The following is a 14,290-nucleotide window of genomic DNA, read 5'->3' as shown; positions in this document are numbered from 1 at the left end:
CACTAGGAAGAAACATAGAATCGGGACCACCCATCCTGGGGCCCTGGCAGTGCCACACTCCCCTTCCTGACCCTGTGAAACAGCCCTGGGCTGTTTCAAAAGTCAGGAGCCCTGGGCTCAACACACAGTGTCTTCAACTACCATGTGGCCTGGCCATCCCTTTTCCTTTCCTGGCCCCTGTTTCCCATCAGTCCGAACTCCTTCTGGAAGATCTCTGGAGGGAATCCCGAACAGTTCCCTATTGTGACCAAAGCCATGAGATGAACCTGCCTGACTGTGCGTTTGCAGGGAGATGCCTGACTGTGCGTTCGTCGGGGGCTGCCTGACTGTGCGTTTGCTGGAAGATGCCTGACTGCGTTCGTCAGGGGCTGCCTGACTGTGCATTTGCTGGGAGATGCCTGACTGTGTGTTCATTGTGTTCTTCCGGGACTGCCTGACTGCGCGTTTGCAGGGAGATGCCTGACCGTGCGTTCGTCGGGGGCTTCCTGACTCTGCGTTTGTTGGGAGATGCCTGACCTTGTGTTCATCAGGGGCTGCCCGACTGTGCGTTTGCCGGGAGATGCCTGACTGTGCGTTCGTCGGGGGCTGCCTGATTGTGCGTTTGTTGGAAGATGCCTGACTGCATTCGTCAGGGGCTGCCTGACTGTGCATTTGCTGGGAGATGCCTGACTGTGTGTTCGTCGTGTTCTTCCGGGACTGCCTGTCTGCATGTTTGCTGGGAGATGCCTGACTGTGCGTTCATCGGGGGCTGCCTGACTGTGCATTTGCAGGGAGATGCCTGACCGTGCGTTCGTCGGGGGGGCTTCCTGACTCTGCGTTTGTTGGGAGATGCCTGACTGTGTGTTCGTCAGCGGCTGCCTGACTGTACGTTTGCAGGGAGATGCCTGACCGTGCGTTCGTCAGGGGCTGCCTGACTGTGCATTTGCTGGGAGATGCCTGACTGTGTGCTCGCTGCACATCTCAGTGTGCACCAGCAAAGTCAGAGGGCAGGAGGAGTGGGCCACTCACTTTACCCTAAAGAATGCCTTTAGAGGAGCTGGCCTGGGCTCAGCAGGCCAGGAAAACTAAGGGGGGCAGTGACTCCACCCCCCAACTCCTGAGGAGGGTCTCCACCTCTCTGGGTCTCTGGTGCTGGCTCAGGACCTAGAGTTGACTGGATGCTCCTTCCACCTCAGAGTCTGCCCCTCAGCTCCAGGGAAGCTTCCAGGATGTGTGGAGACCCCAGCAGCCAGCAGAGATTGCCAGGGCTCTTCCTTTGTGGAGGCTGGGAATGGACACAGTGGCCCCAGACATGACTTCCGCCCCTCGTGTCTTCACAGAGACTTACTGCCCTTCACACTGCGGCTGCCCCAGGCCATCCTCGAGGCCAGCAGCTTCACGGACCTTGAGACCATCGCCAACCTGGGTCTGGGTGAGTCCTCTCCAAGGGGCCAGGGGAGCTGGTGGGGCTTTAGGAACTGGGGCCCTAGGACTGCCCCAGGGGCCGCCTGTGCAGAAGGACAGCCTGAGTCCCAGCTCCCATGGGGCCACCCACACCCCTGCCTCAGGCTGCCGAGCCGTGTGACAGGGAGATCTACAGAGGCGTTTCTAAAGAGTCGCCTCTATCAGCTGCCCAGGACGCCCTGAGGCCCAGTCACGTTTGGTCTAAGGGAGCAGGGCCTGGTTAGGACCAGAGAGGCTGGTGTGGTCCTGGGAGAAGCCGAGCTCAACCCCAGGGCCCTTCTGAGTGGGGGCCAGAGAGCTGGGTCTGGCAGCCATCACAGCCCTGGCCCCTCATCGGTTGGAAAAGCAGCATGAATGTGACCATGAACTTGGGTGTGGCCCTCACGGGGGCCTGTCCTGTGCCCAAACAACTGACCCTAAGCATGCCCCACCCCAGCCTTCTGAGTTCCTGAGGGGTAAACAGGGGAGAGGAAAAGAAGAAGGGGAGAGAGGACAGGGTGTGTCTGACCCCAGCCCTTTCACATAATTATAAAAAGAACTCACATTTAGTGAGCTCTTCCCATGTACAGGCGATGCCAAGCACCCTACAAGGATGCAGTCAGCAGGTGCCCTAGAACTAGGGCCTCACCTCGCTGGCCCTCAGGAAGCCCAAGCATGCCAAGTTTGTAGCTGCTGGGAGGCCAGGCCACCTGCCTCTTTCAGAGTGTGTTAGGAGCAGATAATTTTGTTTTCTTTTTTTTCCTTTTTTTTTTTTTTTTTGAAACAGAGTCTCACTCTGTTGCCCAGGTTGGAGTGCAGTGGCATGATCATGGCTCAGCCCAGCCCCAACTTCCCAGGCTCAGGTGATCCTCCCACGTTCACCTCCTGAGTAGCTGGGACTATAGGCGCACACCGCCATGCCTGGTTAATTTCTTATATTTTGACACGGTCTCTCCATGTTGCCCAGGCTGGTCTCAAACTCCTGGCCTCAAGCGATCCTCCCACCTTGGCCTCCCAAAGTGCTGGAATGACAGGTGTGAGCCACTGTGCCCGGCCCTGAGAATTTCTTACAGGGAAAGGGAGAGCGTGTTCCACACAGTGGCTCAGGAGCCACTGCAGGCCCCAGAGCCTTAACCTGGGGCCGCCAGGTCACATTTACGAGCAAAGCAGTTCATCAACAATCTTTAGTAAAAGTCAACCATGCATAGGACACTGTGCTCCATGGGGCTGAGCACAGTGTCCAGAACATTGGTGCCTTGTTCACCAGTGTTGATGGAATGGAAGAAACAGTGACCCGGAGGGCAGAACCAGGTCACAGTGGAAGTGAGGGGCAGACCTGAGATCAAAGAAGATACCCCTTGGTTCCCAAGCCAGGCCACTGTTCACCACTCAGAGGGGCCCATCAGGGGCAGCAATGCAAGAGACACCACAAGGCAGCCATGGTCAGGGGCCGGGAAGCAGGAGGAGTTCTGGTCCTTGGGTGTTCGCGCTCCATGAGCAATGACTACGTTTCAACCCCTTAGCTGCCATTGGCTCAGCGCAGCTTCAAACAATCCTATAAAGTAAGTACTATTATTATAATTCCCCTTCTATGGCAGAGGAAACTGAGGCACAAGAGGTTAAGTCATGTCCAGTGTCACACAGCACATGGCAGAGCTGGGATGAACCCAGGCCATTTAGCTTCCACACCTGCCATCGTGTCATGGTGCCTCTTAACTTTTTTTTTTTTTTTTTTTTTTGAGACGGAATCTTACTCTGTCCCTCAGGCTGGAATGCAGTGGTGCGATCTTGGCTCACTGCAACCTCCGCCTCCCAGGTTCAAGCAATTCTCCTGCCTCAGGCTCCCAAGTAGCTGGGACTACAGGCGCGTGCCACCACGCCTGGCTAATTTTTGTATTTTTAGTAGAGACGGGGTTTCACCATATTGGTCAGGCTGATCTTGAACTCCTGACCTCATGATCCACCTGCCTCGGCCTCCCAAAGTGCTAGGATTACAGGCATGAGCCACCACACTCAGCCGCCTCTTAACTCTATCCAAATTCTTCTAGGTCTAATTTACCCAGTTATAACCCTATGGGCAAGTTTTCAGTTGCTATTGGGAATAAACTTGCTATTAAACTTTGCTTCCCAGAATTTAGTTGTTGGGCTCTTACCCTCCCAGGATCTTGGATGTGGGACAGGTGACAGTTTTGTAATTTGCACTTTTGTAAGGTGCAGATGACCTCCCCCTAGGGGTTCGATGACACTGACCATTGCAGAGCACTTGGCATTGTCTTATGTCATTTTTGTGCATTTTAAAGATAGAACACTGACCGGGCACGGTAGCTCATGCCTGTAATCTCAGCACTTTGGGAGACCAAGGCGGGTGGATCACCTGAAGTCAGGAGTTCAAGATCAGCCTGGCCAATATGGTGAAACCTCATCTCTACTAAAAATACAAAAATTAGCTGGGCGTAATGGCGTGTGCCTGTAATCCCAGCTACTCCGGAGGCTGAGGCAGGAGAATTGCTTGAACCTGGGAGGCGGAGGTTGCAGTCAGCTGAGATTGCCCCACTGCACTCCAGCCTGGGCAACACACTGAGACTCTGCCTCAAAAAAAAAAAAAAAAAAAAAAAAAGTTAGAACACCAAGTTTTAGCCCCGCTGGGAACCTTGTCTAACGTGCCCCAGACAAGATTTGCACCAAAGGCTTTCTGTCCTCAGCGGTTCTTGAGCAGCTGTGTGAAACATGCTCCACTTTTCCCTGAAGAAATCCTCAGGACTGGGCGTGGTGGCTCACACCTGTAAAGTGCCCCAGACAGGATTTGCACGGAGGGCTTTCTGTCTCTGAGTACAGCTTTTCTAGTGCTCCTCAGCTGCACCTCCCCACCTTCTCTGTTGCTTTTGCAACGAGCAGTCAGTGGCCAGTTTGCAGGCCATGTTGATAGAGTAAGTGGGATGCATGGCCTCAGTCTATGACACATTGCTGCACCTCTTGACCCCGCTATGGGGTTTAGGCGTCCCTAGGACTGACTGCCGGGAGACTCCCTACAGGTTCCTCTCACCTGCAAGAGTGCAGCTTCTCCTAAGGCCTAGGAACATGGTTTTTCGTTAAGGGAGATGTTTCTCCTGGAAGAACTGCATTCCTTTCTGGAATAGACAAGGCCTTCTCTCCTCGGAGAATTTGATCTCAGGCACAAGGAGGAAGTGGAGAAGGGAGATTTCCATTTGGGAAGCCAACAGTAGTTCAGATTCATCGTCAGCACTTACTTCCTTGAGAACAGGATTTAAATGGAAGCTGAGTATGTTGCAGCTTAAGAGCTCAAGGGATCTGTGTAGACCTGGTGTCCCCGAGTGCTGAAAGACATGAAGCCAGGCTCACCACAATCATTTTTCCCTGGAGCCAAGGAAAGGTTCACTTTACAGTCATCTCCTGAACGACTGGAGACCCAGAGCCGAAGGAGCACATCCTATCAAAGGCCAGAGACCTTGGCCCTGGCATGGGCAGGCTTGGGCCCTGCCAACCTTCATATGAAATAGTGATAATAAATATGGAAAGTGCAGCATTTGTCAAGGGCCCTGACACACCAGGCATTGTGCCTGGCATGTCACACATTGTTCTAGGAAGGGACTTTGGTGGAAAAGAAGTGAAACCCACTCAAACTAGCATAAAAAAGAGACTCAGAGAAAGGACACCAGGGACCCTCTGAGAAATGGAGATGGAGGGTTAGCCAGGCTTTGTGGGTGACCGCAGATGCTCTGTCACACATGCCAGCCCCTTGCTCCCTGTACATGGCCTCCTTGATGACTCAGATTCCTACTCCCCTGCTTCCCTGACGAGCAGGGCTCTGACTCAGCTCACAGCCCTACCTGACCACTGTTCTTCATTCAGATTGTCCAAGGAGAGTCCAAATGATCCCCGGCCAGCCTAGTGCTGAGGCCCTGTGAGCCAGGGGTTACCTTGTATAGTCAGCATTTCAGGGAAGACCAAAAGGACAATGGGAGGCAAATTCATTGCCACATGCCCACACATACATTATCTCATTTATTCACATAAAAGCCCGTTTTACAGATAAGGAAATGGAAAGTTAAGGAGTCTGAAGTGTTTATTCAGCTATAAAAAGGAATGAAGTACAGGGACTGACACATGGTGCCGCATGGAATAACCTGGAAAACATGCTAAGTGAAGGGAGCTGATACCAAAGACCACATATGCTACAGTTCCATTTGAATAAAATGTCTAGAATAGGCAAATCCGTAGAGACAGAAAGCAGATTAGCGATTGCCAGGGGCTGGGTGGAAAGGGGAATGGAGAGTGACTGCTTAATAGGCATAGGGTTTCTTTTGGGGTGATACAAAATGCTCTAAAGGCCAGGTGCAGTGGCTCATGCCTATAATCCCAAAACTTTGGGAGGTCAAGGCAGGTGGATCACGAGGTCAGGAGTTCGAGATCAGCCTGGACAACATGATAAAACCCCATCTTTACTAAAAATATAAAAATTAGCCGGGTGTGGTGGCTGGTGCCTATAATCCCAGCTACTCAGGAGGCTAAGGCAGGAGAATCACTTGAACTCAGGAAGTGGAGGTTGCAATGAGCCAAGATCATGCCATTGCACTCCAGCCTAGGTGACAGAGCGAGACTCTGTCTTAAAAAAAGAAAAAAAAAAGTGCTCTAAAATTGATTGTGGTGAGAGTCGCACAACTTGATGAATATACTGAAAAACACAGGCGTGTTTTTTAAATGAGTGAACTCTGTGGTGTGTGAGTGATATCTCAACAAAGCTGTTATCCAGAGAGAGAAAGAGAGATCAACTAAAGGGCTTTCCTCATTTTGGGATGTAAACAAAAGCCGAATTCACACTCAGGGCTTGCTGAGTTTGAACTCCGTGCTCTGCCTGCGCTATGCCCTGATTCTCAGCCAGCCTTGCTCACCACTTCCCACCCCTCAACCCTTTCCTCTACTTGCTGTGCCTCCAGTGGAAAACAGCATGGCGCCCTTTTGCCAAGGAAGCCTGGATTTGGCATTGGAATAGGCAGGGTAGTGGGCCCCACTCTCTGCACCATGCCCTCCACATGCCCGCCATGTGCTGCTTTTTCTTATGACACCTTTTTGTCTTATAATAAAAGTCAAGCATGTTGTGTCTGTTTGTTTGTTGTTTGAGATGGAGTCTCACTCTTTTTGCCCAGGCTGGAGTGCAGTGGCACGATCTCAGCTCACTGCTACCTCCGCCTCACGGTTTTAAGCGATTCTCCTGCCTCAGCCTCCTGAGTAGCTGGGGTCATAGGCACCGGCCACCACGCCTGGCTAATTTTTGTATTTTTAGTAGAGATGGGGTTTCACCATGTTGTCCAGGCTCTCAAACTCCTGACCTCAGATGATGTGGCCCTCCTCGGCCTCCCAAAGTGCTGGGATTACAGGCATGAGCCACCGCGCCCAGCCGCGTGTGTTTGTTTTTGACGGACAAGACCAGAAAAGGCTGAGGATGAAAACCACGCATAAACTCACCACTCGTGCAAGTTCGGGCTGTGTTTCCTTCCAGTTTCTTTTCCTTGATACACCTAGACGCAACTGAAAATACAGTTTTGGTTTCTCGCCTTCTGATGTTGTGCGAATATATTTGTGACTTCCACTTTTTTCCCTAGAGCCCAGAGCCAAGGATTGTCTAGTGAAGGCTAAAGATTTCCTGGGTTTCCAGTCCGCTGGACGATCTGATTGTTCTAGGAAGTTCATGAGGCATATGTGTTTCTTGTCATTAGTGTCATCAGTTTTATTTTTTTGGCATGCCACTCATTTTCCTATGAGAAGAATGCAACAAATAACCAAAGAGTTGCACCAGGCCTGCTGTTGAGATAGGGATGATGTTGCTGAAACTCAGCTATTGATTTGCGGGCCAAGTGCCATGTGATGGCTCACAGTGTGCCTTCGTGAGCCGACGTAAGAAAGTCCAAATTCGGACTTGGAAAAGCCAGCGTTCGAAAGTGCAGGCTATACAAGGTGTAATCTTGGACTTTAAAAGGTTACCGGTTAGTCGAGGCCAGAAAACGAACATAAGGAGGAACAATTCAGCACTCAGCTGTATTCAGCAGTTGATTACAAGTGTCAAAGGAATTTAGAGAATAGGGATTACTCACAGTGGTTTTCAAACATGTTACAGTGTGTATGTGTTTAATACTTTAAAAATATGTTTAGGAAAGGCATCTGTTCTGTGACTCTTCTAAGTTTGCTTGTAACTTGCTTTTTCCTTTACATCAGATGATGAGCATTTTCCTAGTTATGAATAATTCATTGAAAACTTGACTTTGACTGTATGTACAACAGCCTCTGTCTTTGGGATGCCACATGAATATTTATTCACTGACCTCATTGGATTCTTTAGTGTTTCTGTGGCACTTTGCTGCCTTTACTCCTCCCCTTCCTGTCCTGCCGCTAGCCCCAAGCTCCCCTGGGGTAGAGTCTGAATTTGCCCTCAGGACCTGCAGCCCAGCCTGTGACGTGGCCCAGGTTGTCTGAGGATATAAAGAGCGGGCATCTGGCAAGAGGTGTCCCCAGCCAACGCTCAACAGGCCTCGGGGCCAGCAAAATCGTGGCCTCAGTCTGAGGCCAGGGCAAGGATGGGCCCTTCTTTAGGGGAACTGCCGCAGCAGAGCCAAGGCTTGGTATGGCGCCCCTGGGGATTGGACCCCACAGCTTTGCCGACCAAACCACTAGGATTGCATGACACAGGGTTCCGTTTCTCCCCTGGCCTTGGGGTTCTGCAGGCTGCAGAGAAAGTTACTCACTTCCTTTTTTTTTTTTTTTTTTTTGTAGCATAAAGCCCTGTCATGCCACTGTGGTTCCCTAACAGGCCCCAAGACCCTAGGATGCAGCCCTTTAGCTCCTGGCTTCCCCCACTCCTTGGAGTCACATTGGCTTTGAGACCTTTGCCCTGACATGGCGCAAACCCCAGGCCTGTCTTGGGTCAGGGAAGCTGTGTCCCAGGTACCCAGGCCGAGAGCCTATTTGCCTGAACCCATATCTGCTCTGTTCCTGCCAAAATCCGCACCTGAGCAATGGGAAATGTACTCTTGTGTTCTGTGCCTAATGGACCCATCCTGTCCCATGGCAGCTGCCCGGCTGGTGGCCCATCTGCTTATGGGGCTCCTCTGCCCCCCTTCCTGCCTTCCTCCTCTCACTGTCTTGTCTTTACACATCCTCCCGTGGTTCAGGTTGTCCTTATCTTGCCATTGAAACTAACCTTGCCTGTGTGCCCTTCCTCAGAGGCCTGACTCTCCACTCCGGCTAAGCTAATCCACTCATGGGTGCCACGGGGCTGACACTGGGCTCCCGCTCTGGGCCAAGCACTGTCAGGTGCTGGGAATACTCAGATAGCTGAAGCATTTGACTGCCTTCTGGAAGCTCTGAGTCTGGTGGGAAAGTCCGGCAAAAACACAGAATTACGGTCCCAGTGATGGTCACTGCAGGAACACAGGCGGGGCGGGCAGGGCCTGAGCGCATCGGGGAGGCACTACCAGACAGGTCGCACTTGACCTGAGCCTTGAAGGACAAGTAAGTGTGTGCCAGCTGGAGAGGGTGGGAAAAGAATTCCACGCAGAGGGAATAGCATTAGCCAAGGCCTGCTGGTGGGGCAGCGTGTGGCACATTGAGGAAGAAGTGAACGGCAGATAGAGTGGAGTAAAGACTCGGTAGATGATGCCAGAGAAGATGTTCAGGGACCAGGTCCTGCAGCCTCAAATGCCAGGCTAAAGGGTTGAAAGTGATTCTCAACAGAGAGCCTCCAAGGGCCTGCTGTATGCCCAGCCTAGGACCACAGGAAGAGAATGAAGTGGAGGGAGCGGCTACAGCCGTGATCTGGGTGAGCAGTGATGGGGTGTCCCAGCATCAGTGGGCAGTTCTGTATGTTATCTACCCTCATGATGCCACCTTCGCCCACAGGAAGAGTCTGGAGGTGGGCACCGGGGGTCTCAGCTCACATGTAGGGCTGCTGCCCAGTTACCGTGGGGTTAGTCTGGCTGCCTGCCTCTCCTTGCTAGGAAGACTCCCAAACAGGCAACTTTGTTGGGCCTGTGTAGACATGGGCACAGTGCTTCAAACACTCACTCCAGGGGCCAGGACATGTATGTACTCGAGGCAAGGTGCCTGGGAGAGTGAGGCATACATGGAGGAGCCATGAGCTGCCCAAGAAAGCAAAGGGCCCCGGCAGTCACAAAGAGCAGCTCATCCAGGCCCTGGGAGAGGCCACTCTGGACACCATGTCCTTGGTGACTGTGATGGGCACAGAGCTTTGCACATTGGAAAGAGTCACAGAAAAGATTGTCATGCTTGTTAGTGTGGTGACAGCTGGCCTGTCTCCACTGGCTGTGATATTCAGGCAGCCAGACACAGGGTATCTGCCCAGGACAGGGCTGGGGGGTGCACCTCAGAGGGATGCACAGAGCTGGTGGGTCGCAGCTCACTTCTGGTCTGTTTCTTCAGTCCCTTTGTCCTGGGAAGGCACCTGCTTACCCTGATTGCATTGGTGACCCCAGCCAGCAAGATGGCAAATGCCTACATCCCTGATAGTGCCCCCCTCTTAGAGCGAGCACACGGTTGGCTGCTCCAGGCCATCTTGTGAGGTCTCCTTTCAACATCAAGAGCCTGTTGTGCTGTTGCCACATCCTGAGTTCTGGGCTGCAAGCCACCCTGCTACTCACCGATGCCGGGACAGCAACCGATCTGGGAAGTGTTGCAAGTTCCTATGAAGGAAGGCCGCCTAACACAGAGGCTAAACACACAGGCTGTAGAACCAGCCCGACGTGGTCAAATCCCAGTGCCTCACTCCCCAGCCCGGTGACCCAGGGAGAGTGCTTTCATGTTTCTGAGCCTCCTACCCTCATCTGTGAACTGGGGCAAGGCCTATGATCAGGGGTCGGCGAGATAACCCAGGTAAAGCAAGTACCCCGTGGGCTCATGCGCGGCAAGAACGCCATGAATGTTTGCTCCTGTGATTATCCTTGATGTTATTTTCCATAGTTTTCTTAAGAGTGGATTCCTCCCAGGAGTAAAGAGCCCTGGGTGAAAGACTGGCCGCACCAATTCACAAGGAACTCTGCACCTGCCTGGGTAATCCTCTATCCAGCTCCAAACCTAGCAGGCTGAACAAGACCTGGGACCCATGTTCCTCTCCAAGAGGAAGCTTGAGTGAGCACAGGGTGGCCTATGCGCCGACTGCAATTGTTCCCAGGATGTAGCATCCCTGTGCGCTCTTTGGAGGGTCCTGAGCCTCCGTCAGATGCTTGCCAGGGTGTAGACCCCACAGATCAAGAATGCCTTGTCCCTAGCCTGCTTCAGTAGCCACAGCCATGGCTGAGCCCCTGGGGACTGGGTCAGTAGAGAGGCATGCACTGGAACTCAGCTCCATGCTGCAAGAGCCTTGGCTTCCCCTGACTATGGCAGAGGACCAGCTTCTTATTTTAAGCTCAAGATTGACCGGAGTCAGAATCATTTTGTGGTGGGTGGCTGCTCCCGCTTGGACAGCCAGGTCTGATCTCGCTGGCCACAATCCATAGATGCGTCCTTCTCGCATATAATAACCATGGAGGCCAGGCCTGGTGGCTCACGCCTGTAATCCCAGTACTTTGGGAGGCCGAGGCGGGCGGATCACCAGGTCAGGAGATTGAGACCATCCTGGCTGACACGGTGAAACCCCGTCTCTACTAAAAATACAAAAAATTAGCCAGGCATGGTGGAGGGCATCTGTAGTCCCAGCTACTCGGGAGGCTGAGGCAGGAGAATGGCGTGAACCCGGGAGGCGGAGCTGGCAGTGAGCCAAGATCGCACCACTGCACTCCAGCCTGGGTGAGAGGGTGAGACTCTGTCTCAAAAAATAAAAATAAAAATAAAAAAATAACCATAGGGGCCAAAATAGGCCTAGTGTTCCTTACTCCTCGCACGCCTGTGTTGTGTGCACCATTGTGACCCCATTTTAGGGATGACTAGACTGAGGCCCAGGAAGGTCAAGCCACCTGTCCCAGAGCACCCAGCCGGTTGGCCGCAGGAATTCCAGGCCTTCCATCCCTGGTGCCCTCACCATGCCTTCTCCACGGCTCCAGAGCACCATGTTGTCACCCCACACCCTGTGTCATCAGTGCCCTCCGAGGTGGGCTGTCACACCAAGGAAGAGAACTGAAGCTGAGCCTGTCACATTACCCCCGGCCCCACCCCACACTGCTGGGGAGGACCGAGTGGGGCTTCCCCTCTCGAGGCAGGAAGTGGTGGGAGAGGTTTAAAAGCGTCCAAGAGGGGAAAACAACTCGGAGTAGTGAAGCGAATGCCTTGAACAGCCCTCCCACGGCCCTGCCCCACCCCACCCGCGGACCCCGCCCACAGACCCTGCCCAGCACAGCAACACCTAGTCCCTGGCACAGACTGACCACCTGCCCCTCTCTTGCTTCCACAGGTTTCTGGGACTCCTCGCTGAATCCTCCACAAGAAAGAGGGAAGCCAGCAAAGCCTCCAAGAGACCAGGCCCCCGGATTCCCGCAAGTCTCCAGCCTCAGGCCCACAGCCCATGATGCAAACTGTGCCTGTGAAATCGAGCTGTCGGTGGGAAATGACCGCCTGTGGTTTGTGAATCCTATTTTCATCGAGGACTGCAGCAGCGCCCTGCCCAGCGACCAACCACCTCTTGGAAACTGCCCTGCACGCCCCTTGCCACCCACCTCTGATACTACCTCGCCCACCTCCAGGTGGGCCCCACGCCGCCCACCACCTCCTCCCCCAGTGCTGCCCCTGCAGCCCTCCAGCCCAGCCCAGCCCCCTCTGCTCCCTGCTTCTGCACCCGCCCCTGCCTGTCCTTTGCCCACCTCTCCCCCAGTGCCTGCCCCCGTCACACCCCATGCCCCAGGTCCCCCAGACCATCCGAGCCAGCCGCCTATGACGGCCTGTGAGAGACTCCCATGCCCCACTGCAGCCCTGGGCCCCCTCAGGGAGGAAGCGATGAAACCAGGGGCGGCCTCCAGTCCCTTGCAGCAGGCCTCCCCGCCGCCACTGCCTACGAAGAAGAACCTTCCCACTGCCCCTCCCAGACGCCGCGTTTCTGAGAGGGTGTCCTTAGAAGACCAAAGTCCGGGGATGGCAGCAGAGGGGGACCAGCTCAGCCTGCCTCCCCAAGGGACCTCAGACAGCCCTGAGGACACGCCCCGGGGGAGCACGGAGCAAGGCCAGGACACAGAGGTGAAAGCCAGCGATCCTGACAGCATGCCGGAGCTGCCCAGGAAGGCCAAACAACCCCCAGTCCCACCCCCCAGGAAAAAACGGATCTCTCGACAACTGGCCTCGACCCTCCCAGCTCCCTTAGAGAACGCTGAGCTCTGCACACAGGCGATGGCCTTGGAGACACCTACGCCAGGTCCACCCAGAGAGGGCCAAAGCCCTGCTTCTCAGGCTGGGACTCAGCACCCTCAGGCCCAAGCCACTGCCCATTCCCAGAGCTCTCCAGAGTTCAAGGGCTCCCTGGCCTCCCTCTCAGATAGCTTGGGGGCGTCTGTCATGGCCACCGACCAGGACTCCTACTCCACTAGCAGCACGGAGGAGGAGCTGGAGCAGTTCAGCAGCCCCAGCGTGAAGAAGAAGCCCTCCATGATCCTGGGCAAGGCCCGGCACCGGCTGAGCTTTGCCAGTTTCAGCAGCATGTTCCACGCTTTCCTCTCCAACAACCGCAAGCTGTACAAGAAGGTGGTGGAGCTGGCGCAGGACAAGGCCTCGTACTTTGGCAGCCTGGTGCAGGACTATAAGGTGTACAGCCTGGAGATGATGGCGCGCCAGACCTCCAGCACGGAGATGCTGCAGGAGATTCGCACCATGATGACCCAGCTCAAGAGCTACCTGCTGCAGAGCACCGAGCTCAAGGCCCTGGTGGACCCCGCCCTGCACTCTGAGGAGGAGCTCGGTCAGTGCCCTGGGAGGAGGTGGCAGGGAGGAGAGGGCGGTGGGGCTTACAGACTCAGGAACCCCTTAGGACAAAAGAGGCCTATGCAGTGGACGCTGTTGGTGCCCACCCCCCATCCCTTCCTGGGCACCAGCAACTTTCTCCAGCTGCTGCAAGGTAGGCTGCTACTGGTGCCCGGCTCCCCTCTTTCCTAGAGAATTGACCTTGACTGTATAGGATCTATATTATCTGCACCCTCTCTTCCATCATCAGTGGCCCACTGCCAATTACTCCCTGCCATGGGGGGGATGAAGACTGGCCCCTTGGCCTCAAGCAGGACCACTGTGTGATGCAGTTTATGCTCCAGGGCCCGGCGAGATCTGGCTGAGGCTGAGAGTTCATCCTTGCTTAAGCTTGCTCTGCCTCTTCCCACTGCTCTCACTCCCTGTCTTCTGAGTCTCCTCAGTGAAATCACATGCATCCAGATCCCTCTTTCAGGCTCTGCTTTCAGGGAACCAACACAAAACAGCTCACTCCTCTGACCACCCCTTCTAAAGTAGCCCCCAGCCTTCCCCACCCTCACCAACCTTGAATCCAGTAATTATCAAAGCTTTTTCCGATTGTGGTTCACGGTGAGAAGTAGCTGTGAACAACCACACACCTACATATATTAAAAATATCAAAGCCTGGCGCACTGGTTCAAGCCTATAATCCCAGCACTCTGGGAGGCCAAGGCAGGAGGATTGCTTGAGTCCAGGAGTTTAAGACCAGCTTGGGCAACATGGCAAAACCACGTCTCTACAAAAAATACAAAAATTAGCCAGGCATGGAGGCGTGCTCCTGTGGTCCCAGGAGGCAGGAGGACTGCTTGAGCCCTGAAGGCCAAGGCTGCAAAGAACCAACGTCCCACCACTGTACTCCAGTCTGGGGGACAGAGTGAAACCCTATCTCAAAAAGAAAATAACAGCTGGGCATGGTGGCTCA

General features: G+C 54.0%; 1 protein-coding gene across 1 annotated transcript in view; it reads left to right on the top strand.

Annotated features, from left to right (window-relative positions):
* The window catches only part of RIN3 (Ras and Rab interactor 3), a 169,284-nt gene that overhangs the window by 112,185 nt on the left and 42,809 nt on the right, over positions 1-14,290 (top strand). Inside the window, exons 13-14 of the mRNA XM_011991813.1 lie at positions 1,320-1,411; positions 11,837-13,327. Coding sequence (XP_011847203.1) covers positions 1,320-1,411; positions 11,837-13,327 — 1,583 coding nt within the window. The remainder of the gene's footprint in view (positions 1-1,319; positions 1,412-11,836; positions 13,328-14,290) is intronic.

The sequence above is a fragment of the Mandrillus leucophaeus genome, unplaced genomic scaffold, assembly GCF_000951045.1.
Source record: "Mandrillus leucophaeus isolate KB7577 unplaced genomic scaffold, Mleu.le_1.0 Scaffold4, whole genome shotgun sequence".
Lineage (NCBI taxonomy): Eukaryota > Metazoa > Chordata > Mammalia > Primates > Cercopithecidae > Mandrillus > Mandrillus leucophaeus.
This window is presented reverse-complemented; position numbering and strand designations above follow the sequence as displayed.